The sequence below is a fragment of the Lampris incognitus genome, chromosome 6 (genome assembly GCF_029633865.1).
Source record: "Lampris incognitus isolate fLamInc1 chromosome 6, fLamInc1.hap2, whole genome shotgun sequence".
NCBI classification, from domain to species: Eukaryota; Metazoa; Chordata; class Actinopteri; order Lampriformes; family Lampridae; genus Lampris; species Lampris incognitus.
The window spans coordinates 12,708,270-12,727,965 of record NC_079216.1 but is presented as its reverse complement, the minus strand read 5'-3'; the positions used below and the strand labels follow the sequence as shown (position 1 = coordinate 12,727,965).

At 45.6% G+C, this 19,696-nt stretch overlaps 1 protein-coding gene across 1 annotated transcript in view; it reads left to right on the top strand.

The window, feature by feature from the left end:
• Positions 1-19,696, top strand: part of LOC130114448 (cadherin EGF LAG seven-pass G-type receptor 1-like) — a 94,919-nt gene that overhangs the window by 18,485 nt on the left and 56,738 nt on the right. The window contains exons 2-5 of the mRNA XM_056282330.1: positions 3,402-4,082; positions 7,364-7,586; positions 10,388-10,503; positions 13,181-13,269. Coding sequence (XP_056138305.1) covers positions 3,402-4,082; positions 7,364-7,586; positions 10,388-10,503; positions 13,181-13,269 — 1,109 coding nt within the window. The remainder of the gene's footprint in view (positions 1-3,401; positions 4,083-7,363; positions 7,587-10,387; positions 10,504-13,180; positions 13,270-19,696) is intronic.

Here is a 19,696-nt window from a genome sequence, read left to right as displayed (position 1 = left end):
TCGCCATCGGCGCGCCAACCACCCAGAAGCCCTGGCAATTGTGCAGTGTTCCGCATTGGGTTTGCCACCCACCTGAGCACTCCCACATTTATTTCTAGATGCGATTATTACAAATAAAATTTAACTGCTACAGTACTTGGCTCTGGTATCCAATTGCAGATTACTTAAAGAGAGACTGACATGCCCTTTCTGAACTCATTTTTTAACATTGTGAGTTTGAATCATAACCGAAAATGGGTTTGGTTTTATTAATTCAAAGCTGTTGGCTACTGTCTTCCTGGGTGGGTGGGGCTCGGTACCGCTCGTCACAAAAAAAAGAGAAATTCAGTGGTGTGAGGATTTGAATCACTGAGCTATATATATATAAATAGATGGATAGAGACATGGATAGATAGATATATAGATAGATAGCAATACGTCGTAGCAAGATCGATAATAAAGTCTCAGCAAAATAGCACAAACTCGAGCCAAGTAGCTAGCAGAAGAGGGTGAATGAACGGCTTCTCCGTGGTTTTATAGCATCTCGCTACAGACACGCCCTATATGCAAATTAACTGGTGTCTACGTATCCACCGGCACCATTTGTCATTGGATACCATTTACAATCAATCACAGCTCGCTCTCGAGCGGCCACTGAATTTCTCCGTGGTCACATTCCAGCTCGGAACGTAGCCTATCAATAGGGATTTTCAGATTTTTGACGTCAGTATCACTTTAATGGCCTAGGTCTGTTCACCCCTTTTTTTCTTTTTCTTTTTTTATCTTTAACATAGGATCAGTTACCCCGACGACGGCATGCTGATATTCTGATGCCAGAATAAACAGCCCTTACTTGCTTTCTGTCAGGCACTAATTTCCCCAGTTGTAAATTTTGATTGAGAAAGATGTTCTTTATCTCCCCGGGTTCTTTGGAGGGCAGCCTACTCAGTGACTATATGGGCACGCATTGTGCTCAACATGGGTTTGCTATGGAAAACTTATTTGAAAACCCGACTTCTGAATTCGGAGTTTGTCTTTAAGTGACCTTGTGAGACATCTTGGCCCGTCAGCATTGCCAGAATTCCTCATTGAACCCAATAGGTAATGTCAGCACTACCTCATGACCTCTCCTGCAGCTTTTTCTGTTGGTTTCATTCATTCTAATCACACTAGCACGCTGCTATCTGCCCAACAAGTTTTATTTCACAATCTTAAATACCACTTTACAGGCAAATAAGTATCTGGCTGAAACTCAAAATGTCTTCAGATTCTGTAACTCGCCAAATCCATAATGAACAGAAAATGCAGTTTGTTTAAATGGGTGAAATAGAATTAATCCTATTTAAACTCAGATTTAATCACATAGGCCACTGCTGAAATGCTTTGGTTTTTGGTTGTAAGTGGTGGTTTAGTCATTAGAGGGACTGTCGTTCATTCAAAACAGGTGTTGGCATCAAATTACAGTGTGGTTGAATGAGGAATGGCAATGTATTTTACTTGCTTTGGATTAACACAGGACAAGGGCTTGTAAAGAAGTATAAAAGACAGGATTTAGACTCTTGTTTGTACATACGAGTTTGACGGGCGCTTGGGAGTAGTATCTGAGCTTGAATTCCTCGATTTAGGGGTTGATTTAAAGCCCATTTCCTAGATTTAGGTGACATGAAACTTGAGGACAAGTGCTAGTGTCATATTAAGACTGTGAAGAAATAGGTACTTGACTAAATTCACATTTTGTGTAATTGTGATATGAAGGAGACACGAGCACATAGAAGTAGCCTTTTGTTCAAATCCTTTATCTGTATCACCAGCTGCTACTTAGTAAGGGTTGCTCACCCTTTGTGTCTCTGTGTGCATGTGTGCGTGTCTGTGTGTGTGTGTGTGCATGCTTGTGCATTTGAATGTGTGCATGCATTATCTCACACATATTCTCCTATGTATCAAAACTGTATGACTACTTTACTATGCATGTTGTTTGTGTACGGTGTGTGTGTGTGTGTGTGTGTGTGTGTGTGTGTGTGTGTGTGTGTGTGTGTGTGTGTGTGTGTGTGTGTATGTGCACTTACTACATCAGAATGGTGTAGGGTTGTTTTTTTTTAATTTGTTGTTGTGTCTACTGCTGTGCGTCTGGCCCAGTGGACAATATGTGAGAGGACAGTGTAACAGAGTGGAAACCTTGTCCTCATTGTGTGGCAATTACAGCACACTGGTAGAGGGGCCCACCGTGAAGGGACAGCCAGAGGGAAAGACCTTAACAAAGCCCCAACAATCTGGGAAGAGTAACCTTTTAGAGAATTCGCCCTGTTTCAGCTCACTCGTCTCAGGGAGTAACAATGAATTCCTCGCCATTTAGGTTCTTGTGGGTTTCACTCTTCGCACCCTGGCCACTTTTATTTCTTCCCCCAGTATCTCTCTTTCCTGCATGATTGTTCTAGGGCAATGGCCATATTTGTGGCATCTACTCCTATACACAGTCTATAACCAGGGCACCATGGCTCTTAGCCTTGCACTTCTCACTGTCAGTGGCTTGCAGTGTTGTCAATCTCTGAGTTTAAATATTCTGTATTAGGGCATCCAGGTAGCGTAGCGGTCTATTCCGTTGCTTACCAACACGGGGATTGCTAGTTTGAATCCCCGTGTTACCTCCGGCTTGGTCGGGTATCCCTACAGACACATTGGCTGTGTCTGTGGGTGAGAAGCTGGATGTGGGTATGTGTCCTGGTTGCTGCACTAGCGCCTCCTCTGGTCAGTCAGGGCACCTGTTCAGGGGGGAGGGGGAACTGGGGGGAATAGCGTGATCCTCCCCCATGCTACGTCCCCCTGGCGAAACGCCTCACTGTCAGGTGAAATGAATCGGTTGTCAACTCCACATGTATCGGAAAGGCACGTGGTAGTCTGCAGCCCTCCCCAGATCGGCAGAGGGGGTGGAGCAGCGACCGGGACGGCTGGGAAGAGTGGGGTAATTTTCCAAGTACAATTGGGGGGGAAGAAGGGAAAAAAGCCAAAAAACAAATAAAATACTGTATTTGTGCCCTCAGGGATTTGCTGGAAATTTAAGTCCACTTGAAATCTTAAGGTCATGGTGATGTAGGTGTGAATGGACAGGTCGAACCTCCAATATGAGGGACCTAACATTTCAACAACAGCTTGCATTCAGGACTATAGGAGTTAATTAATGTGGGTAAAGCTGTCAAGCATCTTTGATTACTATTTGAATATAACATCCCTCTCCCAGATGCTCTTGTCTAACTTTGAATTATTTTGCTTTGTATAACTCTATACTTCAGTTTTGTGTTACTTCTTTTAAGTGTGTACAAACAAAATGTTAGCGTTTGTATTTTTGCGGACACTAGTCGGCATTTACTGATGAAATTCAATTATTGGAGGTCTGAAAGACGGCTGTTTGTCTCTCCTCTATGCAGATGGCCTCCATCACATCACAGCGCTTTGCACCTTGCGTGTCACCATCATCACAGATGATATGCTGACCAACAGCATTACGGTCCGCCTGGAAAACATGTCCCAGGAGCGCTTCCTGTCTCCGTTGCTGTCCCTCTTCGTGGACAGTTTGGCGGCGGTCCTCTCCACCAGCCGGGACGACGTTTTCGTCTTTAACATCCAGAACGACACACATGTTCAGGGAAGCATCCTCAATGTGACGTTCTCTGCTCTTCAGCCCCCCGGGGCAGAGCACCCCAATGACCTTTGGGGCTCCAGGGGTTCAAATGCCCCAGAGCGATTTTTCCCCTCTGAAGCTCTACAGGAGCAGATTTACCTTAATCGGACGCTGCTCGCCCTCCTGTCCACCCAGCGGGTGCTGCCGTTTGATGACAACATCTGCTTGCGAGAGCCCTGTGAGAATTACATGAAGTGCGTGTCCGTGCTGCGGTTTGACAGCACGGCGCCGTTCGTGACATCTGACAGGGTGCTGTTTAGGCCAATTCACCCTGTGGCCGGGCTGAGGTGTCGCTGTCCGACGGGCTTCACAGGAGACTACTGTGAGACGGAGATTGACCTGTGTTATTCCTCACCCTGTCAGAATAATGGCAAGTGTCGCACCCGGGAGGGAGGTTTCACCTGCGAGTGTCCGGAGAACTTCACAGGTGAGTTGTTGGATGAAGGAATGGATGGATGGATGGCTTGGCAGATAGGTTGGTAGGCGGGTTTGGATGTACAGATGGATGGATGGGCAGATGGATGGGTGGTTAGGTTGATGGAAGGATGGCTAGTTAGTGAGCTAGCTTGCCACAGATAGATAGATAGATAGATAGATAGATAGATAGATAGATAGATAGATAGATAGATAGATAGATAGATAGATAGATAGATAGATAGATACACAGACAGCCAGACACACAGGCAGACAGACAGGATAAAACTGCAGACAGTCTAATTTGCCTTCTTAGACTTTATATTGAGGTATTATTCAATCACCACTATCAGAAGAGTCTAATTTCATAATGAAATATCCACCAAAGACAATGACTGTGATCATAGTGCATTATATTGACCTAATCAGCGGTCTCAAGTCAAATGACTTGAGTCAGACTCAAGTCACAAATTTGGTAACTTTAGACTTGACTTGACAAAATTAAGAAAGACTTGTGACTCAACCTTGACTTTTACACCAACGACTCATGACTTCACTTGGACTTGAGCCTTTTGACTTGCAAGACTTGATACCGCCTCCAAGCCCATAGATGAAATGCTTTTAAAAAGTGTGCAGCCAACCAGCTCTTCATTTCCATGATTACATATCCACTTTGAATCGATCCATAATAAGTGCTTACTTTAAAAAGCATTCACGATTTGCGTACGTTTAGTATATTATTTTTTTCTCCGTTGTTAACATTTTGAAAGGGGATTAAATGCGGTGAAGACCACATAAAGACATGTTAAGAATTTGAAACTCAAAGTTTAGGACTTGGGACTTGACTTGAGTAGCTAGACTTGTGACTTGGAAAGCAATGACTTGGTCCCACCTCTGCTTTTCCATGACTCACAAAGTAGTTAAATGGAAAATTAACCTTTCATTCACCGAACCATGACTATTACGTAATGTTGTTCGAGCATTTCACAATACTGCTTTTCGAATAAGCCCCAAAATGTTGCCAGGTACTTGGTATTTTACAATGTTATTAAAGTTCACCTTGGGGCAAAAGTAGACATCAACTGACAGCACGATTACCAGCAAATAACTCCCAGGCCGTGGGCCTTGTGGCCTTGGCAGACTCCTTGCCTGCTCCAGGACTCACAAGTCATAGCAAGATGCATTGGCCTTTGAGCTGACAGGCTGCTTCTCAGGTTTCCAACACTTTTGGGGAAAAAAAAGATCCCTCCTGGTTCTGTCCGGAGTGGAGATTATCCGTCTTTCACTCAGCTCGGCCTTTATCTGCTCCAAAGCTGGAATTCTATGGCTGCATAAAATTACTAGGTGTTCTCCAAGGTAAGATCTTTAGGTGGTAGGTAATTTGTGACACTAGATATTGTCCATGCGGGACAAAACGCCTTTAAAAACTCTCAGTGGAATGTGTGTCACTATAAGAATAGCAGTTCTGAATATTCCCTCGTGAGAAACTTGACTCACCCCACATACAAGACCACATACATTTTTTCTCTATTGTAGGGGAACCATCAACCAAACCATCTATAGGAGCTCCCGTCTAACCCAAAAAAACATATTTATGATATTTCATTTTCGCATCGGAGAAACGTCTTTCTTTTGAAAACTACTCAACCCTTGAAGTTATGCGCTTTATTTATTCTTAAACTTATAAGTCATTTTAAACCTCTGTTTACAAACAAAAGATGATTTTGAGAGCTAGTCTTCTGAGTCTTTGAACTGGTGGTGAGTGACTCTAAAAATACAAAGGTGTTCTACAAGTGAATTTGTAGGGTTTTGTACTGAAACTGCTCCAACAAATGGTGGCGTGACATGTAGGCTATAGACCACCACAGTGGTCTGGGGCCGGGTTGGTGCCACATCATTGTCCTGCTGTCATTATGCCACAAGCCACTCGATAATCTAACACAGATCACCGGTCAGTCCGGGTCACTGAGCTAAGTACTATAACTAAGCTCTGGGGTACATCCCCACCCTCAACCCTGCTCTGTCCTCCTGAGCTCATCCAGACAAGCTTTCAGAGTTGGTAATAACGGAATTGAACTACTAAAAATCTGTTACCAACTTTCCTGATACCACAAATAAAATTCAGTTAAGCTCTGAGGCATTTCCACAAGTCAAAAAGAGGTGTTTATAAAGCAGCACATCTTCTGTGGGTATGGGTCCTGGTCGCTGCAGTAGCGCCTCCCCTGGCCGGTCGGGGTGTCTGTTTGGGGGGGAGGGGGAACTGGGGGGAATAGCGTGATCCTTCCATGTGCTACGTCCCCCTGGTGAAACTCCTCACTGTCAGGTGAGAAGAAACGGCTGGCGACTCCAGATGTATCGGATCCCCGGGTCGGCAGAGGGGGTGGAGCAGAGACCGGGATGGCTTGGAAAATAAGGGGGAATTTGCCAGATACAATTGGGGAGAAAAGGGAGGGGGGGAAATAGTGAGGATCACTGCTTGGTATTGTTGCCTCGTATTTGGCATGTCTGTAATCTGAAATGAGCTGGTCGTCTGCAGGTAGGGTGTATTCCTGGGTAGAGGGACTGTCCTGTAGCAGAGAGTTTTAGGGTTCAAACCCTGCTACAGTCAGTGTAATCGTCCTAAGTTTAGGTGAAGATGGTAGGAACGTGTTCCCACCAACCTTTAGAGTACGCTAAAATGTCTCCAACAGTTGTCTAATAATTATTACAGCGTGTTTAGGTAAAGCCCACTAAAAAGCTTACATATACAATTTAACGATTTTTGAGTAGACAATTAACCCCCAATCAACACCTCCCCGTCAGAAAGATTCAACCTGTTTCATTTTGCTTCTCTTACATCATGTTCCCCTTTTTTTCTTTTTTGTAGGCTTGCGTGGACAAACAAAGACTTTTCCTGTAGTGAGGCAAAATCAAAAATCAGTAAATTAACTGGTCTTGTTTCTTAAAAGGAAAAGACCTAACCTACGGTAAATAGTGCAAATGCTCCACATGCAGTACACACAAAGAAAGTTAGGGTCCTACACAAAAATTAGGATGTGGACATGCATAACGTGAAGTAGATATTTGTGCGTTGAGCATATGCTAACATGTGCGTGCTGTTGATTCAATTTATGCGAGCAGTCGCAAAAATTTTTTTTTTAAAATAAAATAAAAATCACGTCCCCACCTTCTTTCCCAATATAAGTCAGTGTGCGTCCATCAGTTGCCACGTGTTGAGCCATTATAAGTCACTCTGGATGATATGTGTCCGTGTTGCGTTCGAATAAACAAGTGAGCTTCTTCTCGCCTCTCCAGGAGAGCACTGCGAAATGAACTCCCAGTCCGGTCGATGCGTGCCCGGAGTCTGTAAGAACGGGGCCAAGTGTGTGGACCTGCTGGTGGGGGGCTTCATGTGCCAGTGCCCCCCGGGGGAGTACCAGAAGCCCTACTGTGAGATGACCACCCGCAGCTTCCCGGGACGGTCCTTCATTACCTTCAGAGGCCTGCGCCAGAGGTTCCACTTCACCGTCTCATTCAGGTAAACGCCAACCAGGTGGTCTACACTTACACGCCAGCATCTATCCACCTGAACCGGTCGCCCGACTGTGTGAAGTTATACCTCTAGTTTTCTGGGGAAAGTTAACTGAGCAGGCATGACCAGAACTGCCCAGTACAACCACTGTCTTTTGTTGTTGCTGTGTTTGAACGGTTAGATGTTCAAACACGTCTCAGCAGCACAGGTGAGAGAGGTTTTACATTAGAGCGCTTAATGGGAAGGACATTTAGCTCTTGTCCTGCCCAGTCTTCTCCCGTCTTGTCCCAGCACTGCAACTCCTTCAGTGCTTTTATGCTGTGTTTTGTTGTGATGCCAATTGTCCCATCCCACTCCACCCCACCCTATCCTTGTATAACTGAAAATAACTAAGAACCTTTTCTTTATAGAATCATTTTTCACTGTTTGCAAGACAAATACTCCATCTCTACTCCTTCTTAATTATTATTATTATTATTATTTAAAGTAGGCCTAATTGCGTCGCGTTGCCCTTTAATTTTTTCTTTTATTTTACCTTCCCTGTACCTCCCATTCCCATGGAATACCTCTCCTGTGCTGTCTCAATCCTGCACACGTCACATTTACCCTCCCTACTTGCGGGATTCCCGCGGGACCATTGGGAATACTGACAAAATGTTACCCTCTACTTTATATTCATTTTCCCCTGACTACTTTTTACCAGCCAGTGTACAACTGGCCACCTCAAGTCAATAAGCCTGCTTGTCTGATCTGAGGGCCAAGGCTGACCCCATTTGCCCTGCTTAGCTGCTCCTTATGCTTTGAATGCAAAGGTAGCAGGTTAGCCAGTACAGGACATGAGGACTGACTGCTCACTGTCAGCTGGTTAACTGGAGGTTGGCTAGGGAAATGGTATTGCATCTAAGGTGATCACCACCACTACCAGAATGCTCTTGGGCGAAAAACCCTGAGCTGTCTGCATGAATATGTGTGTGTGTGCGTGCCACGCGTGCGTGTGTGGCGGTGCTTTATGCCTATCCGGGGTGTGTATGTGTGTAGAAAGACAAATTACTTTTACCTGCCTGACATGAACTTATGTCAACTGGCACAGGCTTACTGTCCTGTTAGCTCTGGGGATTTATGACTAAATTAATTACAAAGGGGGAAAATGTCACATTTTACTCATCAGATAAGTCCATTTCCAGACACGTTTGCCTTTCACTCGTGTGCTCGTCTACACCTGGATGTGATGGCTTACGGGAAGATTTATCTGCACCCAAATGATAACCATCAGAAGTGATGTAAGGCTGCTGATACCACCACAGGATACCTGTGCAGTACAACAGGAATGTGGTCTCCATGGCAGCAACAATAAACACCACCTAGTTAGAGGCCTTTGTCTTGTGAGCCAGGCATGTTGAGGCGGACCACTGGTGTGTGTGTGTGTGTGTGTGTGTGTGTGTGTGTGTGTGTGTGTGTGTGAAACCGTTGCCTCATTGAAGAACCGCTGACTCAGGAAGGAAAACAGGCCTCCCGGCCACCTGACCGCCCACAGGATGCTGCACGGAGGACAAAATCATCCACTCCAGCTTCCCCTCGCAGTTATCTCCCGACGGAGCCCAGCTCCCCTCCGCCCACTTTACCCACTCCACCGCTTGGGTTTCATGATCGGTTCTGTTGTTGGCAGCGTTTAATGGTTTATTTTTCCGATTAATAAAGCACTTTGTCAAGTTCTAACCATAGCTTGTACACACTAAGGGACTTTTCTTTCTTTTCCCCAGACACTTCATCCGGTCTAATAACAGATCTCAGGATTATAGGAATATTTGTTGAATCTGTGGCTTTGACCCTCCACCTCCACCCCATCAGTTGCTGGTAATTTCGGTGATCTAGGGAATGCAAGCTTATTACACCATTTAAATCGTTAGATGTGTAAAATGTACATCTCGTACACATCCTATGAACCTCCTTCAGTTAGTTCACATGTATTTGTGAGGTTGGTGGAAGTCTGTTTTGATTTTTTTTCTTTTAACAGAACAAAACAGACCCATTTAATATGGAAATAGTCCAGCCCTGATATCGATAGTTGTTGCAATATATTGTAACGGGGATATCTGAGATTTGATAAAAGGCAGGTTAAGCTTGTCTGCTCAGTGTCAGACAGGCATTCCCTGGAAAACAGAGAAGAAGAGAGAGAGAGAAAAATAAGGAAAGCAGGAAGTGAGTGATGGAGGTGTTTTGTTTTGTTGGTGCTGGTTTCCTGTGGAGCTGCCCTCGTGCCATATGCCACCTGAACTCCTGGTGAAGCCTCCCGTATCGCTCAATGCCATACCCTGATAAGTGTCGCGGGTTCAACTCCCAACACACCGACCCCCAAGCTCGCTCTAATCTGTCCTCTCTCACTATTCGTTTAACAAAAGCTCTCTCTCTTGTCCTCCTCGCTTCATTATTTCCCTTACGCTCCGTGTTCCATTCTCTTTCATTTCCTGTCATCAAAGGTCGCTCGCACTGAGCAGAATTAGCTCACTGCAGATAAAGTTTATTTGGTTGCTGGTTCAAATCCTTGCTGGGTTAATATCTGGGTAGCAAATCAGACACACTCCCCTCCTACAGCCACTACTGTTGAGATGCACCTGATGCAGCAGAGCTGGAGTTCATTCATTCAAACGCTGACGTCTCATCTCCAGTTTACTGCGGTTCAGTTTAGCATGGATTTGTTTACTTTTCCCCCAGTAAAAAAAGACACTTGGAGAAAAAAGACAAGGGAACAGCTCTCCTTTTGTGCATTGTTATCTTTATTGGCTTTCATATCTCTCTTTCACTCCCAGGTTTGCTACCAGAGAGAGGAATGCACTGCTTCTGTACAACGGCAGGTTCAATGAGAAGCATGACTTCATGGCCATAGAGATCACTGAGGAACAAGTGCAGCTCACCTTCTCTGCAGGTCAGTCAGCACTTCAATGCTTTTATGAAGCCGGCTTTGGCTCACATATTGGTTTGCATTGTACTGTAGCGATGTCCGTTTTATTTGCAGGGATTTCCATGTGGTTCCTCAAATTTTACACAAACTGAGTCTGGTTTTTAGCGACCGAGCAGTCTTTCATTTTTCATGGTTGGCGAACATGTTTAGTTTCTCTAGAGAAAGAAGGAAGTAGTAGTACATTATCATTATTGTTTTTGATTTTGTTCCCTATTATTGCTGTTAATGTTATTACCACAACTACTCAAGATGTGTGGCATCCTTTTTTTTTTATCATTCTTATTTTCTTCATTCTTATTTTGTCTTATGTGGACGAGATGGAAGATGCCCAGATGACCAGATTCAGTGTACTTTTTTTTTTAATTGTACCATCAAGATAGTGTACTAGGTTGTAAATTAGAGAGAATGTTTTCCCTATACAGACAGGTCATTGCCTTTGGAATGCAAAATCTCATTTGGTAGCTGAATAATGGTCTGGGGGAGGGGGCAAAGGTCATGTAGACTAGGATGAGATGTCTGGGAAAAATGAAAGATAAACAGAGGTGAAGTGTGTCACAGTCTGTTGGGTTTGGCAATAAATTACTTTCCTGAAGGTAGGTGTAATATAAATGATTATTAACTAAAAAGCAACTCTAAAACCTTGCTTTTCGGTGGTTACGCTCCATGGATGAGTAACTTTGATATTAAAGGGCCACATGCAGGTCAGATGTAGCCTTGGCGGTAGTGAGTGCCCTGGTTCAGTAAGGATAAGGCCCTTCAGCTGGACCACCCATCTTCAGATTTGGCAACCATTCAGCCTGCTAAATGATTGACTGTGAAACCTGCCCAGCCTCAGGGACTCTGTACTATAGCTGACACTGCACTCACTTTGAGTTGCTCAGACTTACGTGGAGTTCAGGTTCATTCGAGGACCTACGTATGTTAAGGGTGGCTGCATAGCCCAGCTATAGACAATGCTGTAATGAAGAGGTCATCCCAGCCAGTCCATCCTTGCAATAACAGATCATTATCCAGCTTGGATCAACCCAACTCTCATCATTAGCTGCTTCTGCAGGGTTGGGTCGCAGTGGCAGCAAGCTAAGTAGGGCGCTCCAGACGTCCCTCTCCCAGCAACACCCTCCAGCTCCTCCTGGGGGATCCCAAGATGTTCCCAGGCCAGAATGGACATGTAGTCCCTCCAGCGAGTTCTGGGTCTACCCCGGGATCTCCTCCCAGTTGGTTCTCCTGGACCAGTCTGCGATGCTGGACGTTGGCACACCCCAGTCCCCGCCTTTGCCTGCCACCTGGCCTGCATTGTACCCTACCCCAAAGCTCATCCCCGTGGGTGGTGGGTCAACCCAACTCATGCCCACAAAGTCTGCCAGAAACCTGGGTGTCATGATTGATGACCATCTAACCTTTAAGGTTCACGTGGCCTCGGTTGCTCGGTTGTGCCGATTTGCCCTGTACAACATCAGGAAAATTAGACCCTACCTGTCTGAGCATGCAGCACAACTCCTGGTACAGGCTCTTGTTATATCACGCATTGACTACTGCAACTCCTTACTGGCAGGTCTCCCTGTATGCACTTTAAAACCTCTGCCAATGATCCAGAACAGAGCGGCGTGTCTGGTCTTCAACCAACCCAAAACAGCACATCACCCCGCTGTTCATATCCCCCCACTGGCTCCCAGTTGCTGCCCACATCAAATTCAAAACCTTAATGCTCACTTGCAAAACAGCAACTAAAATGGCTCCCGTCTACCTGAACTCCCTCATTCAGATCTACACTCAGTCCTGCTCACTACGCTCTGCCAATGAAAGGTGCCTGACACTTCTGCCACAATGGGGCCCTAAGTCACTAGCTAGACTCTTCTCGTCTGTAGTTCCCCAGTGGTGGAACGAGTTACCAAACTCCATTTGATCCACTGAGTCCCTCTCCATCTTTAAGGAGAAGCTAAAGACCCAGCTCTTTCTTGAACACCTCCACACCTGATGGTATTAAAAAAAAACAACAATGCTTTTATGCACCCTATGCATTGCCTTTGTGCACTGCCTGTTGACACCCATGTCCTATTGGACTTGAACCTAGTTTTTTTTAAACTTATGTGTTGTTGTCCCCTGACTAGATCCTTGCTTGTGTTGTATTAACTCTCAGATGTACGTTGCTTTGGATAAAGCATCTGCTAAATGAAATTGTAATATTGTAAGGTCATGTGCTCACAATCCCTGCAAAGCCACCATACTGTGAGTAAGTCCCTAAGCAAGATACTCAACCCCTAAGATGTTGTTAGTGGGTCTGGGAAGTGATTAGGGCCTGGTAATATACAGGTCCATAAGGAGATGCATGACATCAGGTGCAATGATCAAGTGTGCTGGGGTCACTGCACAGAACCCTGCATAGAGATCTTCTTGGAAGTTCACATCAAATCTGAAAAAGTACACAATAGTAAGTCACATGAGCAGTGTGTCCCGATGGTTCATAACCAGAGGGGTTTGATCCCAAGAACAGCCAACTAAATGAGTGTGCTGTTGAGTAAAGACACTGGATAACTATTTTGGCGAAGGGCCTACTAATGTAAAATGTTCTGGGACGAGACCTAGATGAGGCTAACACTGTTGTTAAATCCTGTTCTCCCTTTTCCTTCTTCCTTCCTTTCAGGAGAGACCAAAACCACAGTATCGCCCTTCATCCAGGGTGGGGTCAGCGATGGTCAGTGGCACATGGTACAGCTTCACTACTACAACAAGGTAGGCCCGCCGGTAGCTTTGTTTTCCCATCTTTCTCTTTTTGTTCCCCTGGAGTTAAAAGGTATTACGTGACCCTTGTCTTTAGTTTAATCAGCAGTGTAATTTTTTTCCTTTCACTTTTAAGCGTTCTGCTTTTTCTTTTTCGCTTGATTATCAATTTGTCATTGTGTGCATTCCAATCAACTAAACCAGAAACCTAAACCTGGAAGTCTCTAGGGATAGACAGGACCTTTTTTTGTTGTTGGATTTTTCCCCGTTTTTCTCCCTAATTGTATCCCGCCAACTACCCGACTCTTCTGAGCCGTCCCGGTCGCTGCTCCACCCCCTCTGCTGATCCAGGGGGGGCTGCAGACTACCACATGCCTCCTCCCATACATGTGGAGTCGCCAGCCTCTTCTTTTCACCTGACAGTGAGGAGTTTCACCAGGGGGACGTAGCGCGTGGGAGGATCATGCTATTCCCCCCAGTTCCCCCTCCCCCCAGAACAGGTGCCCCAACCAACCAGAGGAGGCGCTAGTGTAGCAACCAGGACACATACCCACATCCGACTTCCCACCCGCAGACACGGCCAATTGTCTGTAGGGACGCCCGACCAAGCTGGACGTAACACAGGGATTTGAATGGGCGATTTCTGTGTTGGTAGGCAATACAATAGACCGCTATGCCACCCGGACGCCCGACAGGATCTTTTGCCATCAATCAAAAGTAAACTGAAGAAAATGAGTTGGTCAAAGTCAGCTAGTGATACTGCTGGTGTCACTCAGTTATATATGGGAACAATGCAACCTATAGGTATAGGTTGTGTCTCTGTACCAATCCTGGTTTATGGGTTTATGTAGCTTTGTGTGTGTGTGTGTGTGTGTGTGTGTGTGTCTGTTTGTGAGTGAACGAGAAGGGAGGTGAAATATAGCTGCAGCATGTGGACACACACACACACACACACACACACACACACACACACGCACACACGGAACAGGAGCGCCACATTTCCACATGTGCTGGTCTGTTGGCAGTAAACACCACTGCCTCTAGCAGGTCAGTTTGTGTAGTTATTTCTTATGTCTGCACACAATGCTTGCAGTCTTTGTAAATGTCTTTGATAAAACTAATTATATAATGGGATCAATGCTAACCTCTCCTCTCACTGCCATAGTTGTCATTTTCAAAACATGGTGCTGCTTATTGTTGTCATCATCTAAACCGCTCCTTATAGTTCACTGGCTGGCCCAGTGTCCAGCTGCCAGGCTCATCCATCCATCCATCCATCCATTATCCGAACTGCTTATCCTGCTCTCAGGGTCACGGGGATGCTGAAGCCTATCTCAGCAGTCATTGGGCGGCAGGCCGGGAGACACCCCCTCGACAGGCCACTAGGCCATCACACAGGGCACACACACATACACACACACACACACACACACACACACACACACACACACCTTTCCCTTTGTTCCAATTGCCAAACTGCATCTTTTAAAATGGGAGTGAACAGCACAAAACCAAGCGAGGCATCCCACCTTAAAGTGGCTGTTCATATCTTATAGTGGGTAAAGCAAATGTCCAGCAGCATATTAAAGGAGGGAAGTGTAAAGTTAGATAAACATGAAAATGGGGGGGGGGGTACATACTATGATATCCTCTGCTCACTGGTCTCGCAGTGGAAATGCTGCTCCCATCGGCAACATAAACGGAAGAGGGGGAATCGAGATGGGCTACATGCTAAGCTAAGTAGCGCTCCCTTCAAAGTTTCCCTCCCCAGCATCTTCATGGCTAATGTCCGATCGTTAGCTAACAAAATGGACGAGATAAGACTCAGGCTGTCCTCTCAGAAAAGGAGGGAAAACTGCTGCTTGCTGTGTTTGTCTATGTCTGTCCTGCACTGTTTGGTGAAGCCGCAGCCCTTATTTCATTTTTAACATGGGCCTGCACGTTGTTTTTACCGACAATAAGTTGAAGTGAATTGAACTGAATATGTGATGGCTGCTCTGCCCATATATTGACTCGGCAGCTTCATTGTTCCCTCGAGGGATTGAAGCAGCATGTGGGATGGACAGTGTCTTTGTGTATCCCTGGGGCGGGGGCGGGGGCGGGTGACCAAAGGACCCCTCCTTCAGAATTTGAGATGAATGAAAGCGGAAAAAGATGAGCCTGGCGAGTAGTTGCAGAAACTTTCAACATTTAGCATTTTGAAGGATTCCTGTGTTACTGTCTCGTATCACTACCAGGGTTATGGAGTTGATTTCCTCCTTAAGGCCAAACACACTACAACTGTGGGTATATCTTGACATACGAGGATGCAATAGCTTTAGATTTTATTGTATGAGACTTTCTCAAACTTCTAGAAAAAGAGTGTACTCTCTGTGCAGAGTTCACCCAGGGCGGATGCCATCACATGGGGCGGCCATAATAACTTCCCAAAAATGAAAGAAACATCACGTTCTTGGTGAGCCCCCCCCCCCCAACAAAAAAACTTGTTCTATGTGTTTTACTTCCCGTTTAGTCACGCAGGGCTAAACAACAACACTCTCCATCGAAATTGGAAGTTAACACTCCAGTCAGGGGAGGAATGGCAGAAATGCATCTCGTGAGATCATTTTCGAAAGCAATGTCAATCCAAGTGTGGAACAATAGGATGACCAACTCAAGCTTCGGCTTGTCTGTTCCCATGGTAACAACAAACCCTGCAAAACTGGTGAGTGGGGGGTATTAGGCTCGTGCAGCTGTCCCACTTCAGTGACCTCTGACCTGTTCAATTGTTGATCAGAGTCTAAGAGGAGTCTTTTGTCTTCGTTCAAGGCATCCTAATCTAACCTCTGTCCTAATTATTACTCACCAAACTGTGTGAGTGTGTGTGTGTGTGTGTGTGTGTGAGTGAGCGGGTGCTGGAGCGATTGAAGAGATTACAGCAGGACGTTAACCCCAACATCGACGTCGTCATTCTGTGCAGAGGGTACACATTTACACTGAAGTGCTAGAAGGAGCTGAGCAGAAAATTGCTAGAAAAAGTATTATTGGCCTGAAAGTAGTGGTTGCATCTTTTTGTGACTAACAAATGCAACTGTGGATGAAAAGATTAGTTTTATTGCGAATTTGCCGAGTTTGATTGTCTGCAATGTTCAATAATAGGAGTTTTTCCGAATTAAACAAAACCCGGGATCATTTAATTGGAACCACTTACAGGAAGATAAAGCAGCAGGCTAGCTCTTTAAATGTGTCCACCATTAGGCACCGTGCTAAATTCCTGTCTTAACTAGAGCCAACGGCTTGGTGAAGGCATAAAAAAACAAACCACAATCCTCTGAATTTGAAAATCACACGGCTCCACGTCATGAACCACGTTGGTCCTTTTTTTTTTTTTAAACTTATTATTATAGCCTCTGTAAGTGGGAGTCTTCCAGTGGATCTCACCACTGGCATCTGTTCTCTATGAACCGACTGCACCACCGCTGTTCTGTTCCATCTGCATCCTCCCTACTGTTTCATTGTGTGTTCGTGAGAGTTTTCAACTGTTCCCTCTATTAAAATCTAATCAAATCTCCTTTTTGTGACTAAACATTCATGCCTGTATCACCCAGCTATCGAAGGTAGGAATGTGTTTAGTGAGGTTTTTCACATTAATGGAAAATGTTAAAGTATTAATATTATTTGTCTCACTCTGAAGTAGGGGATGTATGTATATATATACAACACACACACACACACACACGCACGCACATGCACACATCACTGGCGGTCACTCGGGGTCGAGTATGACCGTCCTCCCTCTGGGTCCTCAGGTGGGCAGAGGCCGATCCTGGAGCCGCATAACGGGGGGACACCTGCATGTGACAGCTTTTTACGTGGAGTGGCTGATGCGCCTGCAGCCACCACACAGTCCTTAGCAGGGGGTGGCCAGAGTCCAATGGCATGAAGAACCAAGACGATTGGGGACCACCCTCTGTTGCAGCCTTCATCCACCTTCACTACCATTGTGACCTGGAGACATCTTCCACCAGTTCCGCTGTTGAGGTCTGTGTTGGATCGTGCTTCGTCTGGAACCTCCCCCTTGACCTATCTGCCTGGGTGACTCTATCAGAAGCCAAGCTCTGGCCCGCATAGCTCTTGGGATCATTGGTACATGCAAACTTCTCCACCACGGCAAGGTGGCGATCCAGGAGACACCCGTATCTGTTACTAGTTACAGAATCACACACACACACACACACACACAAGTATCATCAGCGATTACTCGGGGTCAAGTATGACCGTCCTCCCTCTGGGTCCTCAGGTGGGCATAAAGGCCAATCTTGGAGCCACATAATGGGAGGACACCTGCATGTGACAGCTTTTTATGTGGAGAGGCTGATGTGCCTGCTGCCACCACACGGTTCTTGGCAGGGGGTGACCAGAGTCCAATGGCATGAACCAAGACGATTGGGGACCCCACCCTCTGTTGTAGCCTTCACCCGCCTTTACTGCTGTTGTGATCTAGAGACATCTTCCACCAGTTCTGCTGTTGAGGTCTGTGTTGGATCGCGCTTCATCTGGAATCTCCTCCTCGACCTATCCAAATTGGGTTACCTTACCAGGAGCCAAGCTCTGGACGGCATAACTCTTGGGATCATTGGTGCATGCAAACCTCTCCACCATGGCAAGTTGGTTGAGTATGACCATCCTCCCGCTGGGTCCTCAGGTGGGCAGAGGCCGATCATGGAGCCACATAATGGAAGGACGCCTGCGCGTGACAGCTTTTTACGTAGAGTGGCTGATGTGCCTGCACCCACCACATGGTCCTTGGCAGTGGATGGCCAGAGTCCAATGGCATGAAGAACCAAGACGACTGGGGACCACCCTCTGTTGCAGCCTTCATCCACCTTCACTACCATTGTGACCTGGAGACATCTTCCATTAGTTCTGCTGTTGAGGTCTGTGTTGGACCGCGCTTCGTCTGGAACCTCCCCCTTGACCTGTTTGCCTTGGGTGACCCTACCAGGAGCCAAGCTCTGGATGGCATAGCTCTTGGGATCATTGGTACATGCAAACTTCACCACAGCAAGGTGGCGATCCAGGAGAACACGAACACACACACACACACACACACACACACACACACACACACACACACACACACACACACACACATAGCTAGATCCTTGGTCTGTATTATCGTTTGTCATGTATCATCCATCCTAAATACACTCCAGACCTTTCCATGATATTCTTCATTATGCATCCAGCCCATCAGCTTTGACCATAGAGGAGGTGAAGGTAGCTCAGAGTTTATAGAAGTGGTCTATCTACTAGGCAACCTCTGGTTCAATCCCCCCCCCCCTGCCTGGAAAACCTTGGCAGGGCAAATGACTGTTAGCTCTGGGCAGCTCCCTGGTGTGGTGGTGTGTAACTGTATGAAAATGAAAATGAGAGTCCGGGTAACGTAAGCAGTGTTTCCCAACCCAGTCCTCAAGGAACACCTATCCTGCAGATTTTCTTTGCAACCCTGAATAGGTACCTGTTTGTAGTTATTCAACCAATCAGCAATGAATTATGTCAACTGTTGCACACCTTGCATAATTAAGTGCTGTGAGATGATTGGTTGAGTAAGTACAAGCAGGGCTACCTATGCAGGGTTACAATGAAAATCTGCAGGATAGGGGTTCCTTGAGGACTGGTTCGGGAAATGCTGGTGTAAAGGTCTATTCTGTTGCCTACCAACACGGGGCTTGCCGGTTCGAATCCCTGTGTTACCTCCGGCTTGTTATGTATTTGTATTTATGATATGTATGTATTTATGATAGATGTTTATATTCAAAACCGTGTTGAACATGAAAACACTGGGGCTCCATCTTGATTTCCAATTATCTTCTCTACATACGTTGTAGATTGCCAACTCACACGCACAAGACCCAACATTTAACAAACTTAACACAGGCAGCCTCTCATATATTAGTGCAATTACTTGAGCTTTAGTATTTAGATTTTACATTTTAGTATTTAGGAGGTTGTGTATTTCTGAGCACCATGCAAAATAGGAGAAGAAGACTGTTGGTTGTAAGTAAACCCATGGCACCTTCTTCTTGACCTTTATGAACAGGGAATTTTGTTTTTACCCCAGAGAAGGGTCATTTATCCTTTCACATTGTTTCTAGTTACTGTTGTACATTTTCTCTGTGCACAGAGACAGGGAGATGGGAGACATTTGAAGGGATTTATTGAGGTGTTTATTTGGAATGTAAAAATCTCATCCTCTGTCATCGTCACATTTAACTGCAGGCTATAACCTTCTCTTTCTTTTACTCTGGTTACAGGACAAGGATGCATGTTGAATTTCTGAATGATTAAAAAATCAATATCAACTTCCAACTACCGCTACAGTTGCGATGCTACTATTAATAATAGTAATACTTACAAAAACAACAAAAGTGATATGTTCAGCTCCACATATTAGCCC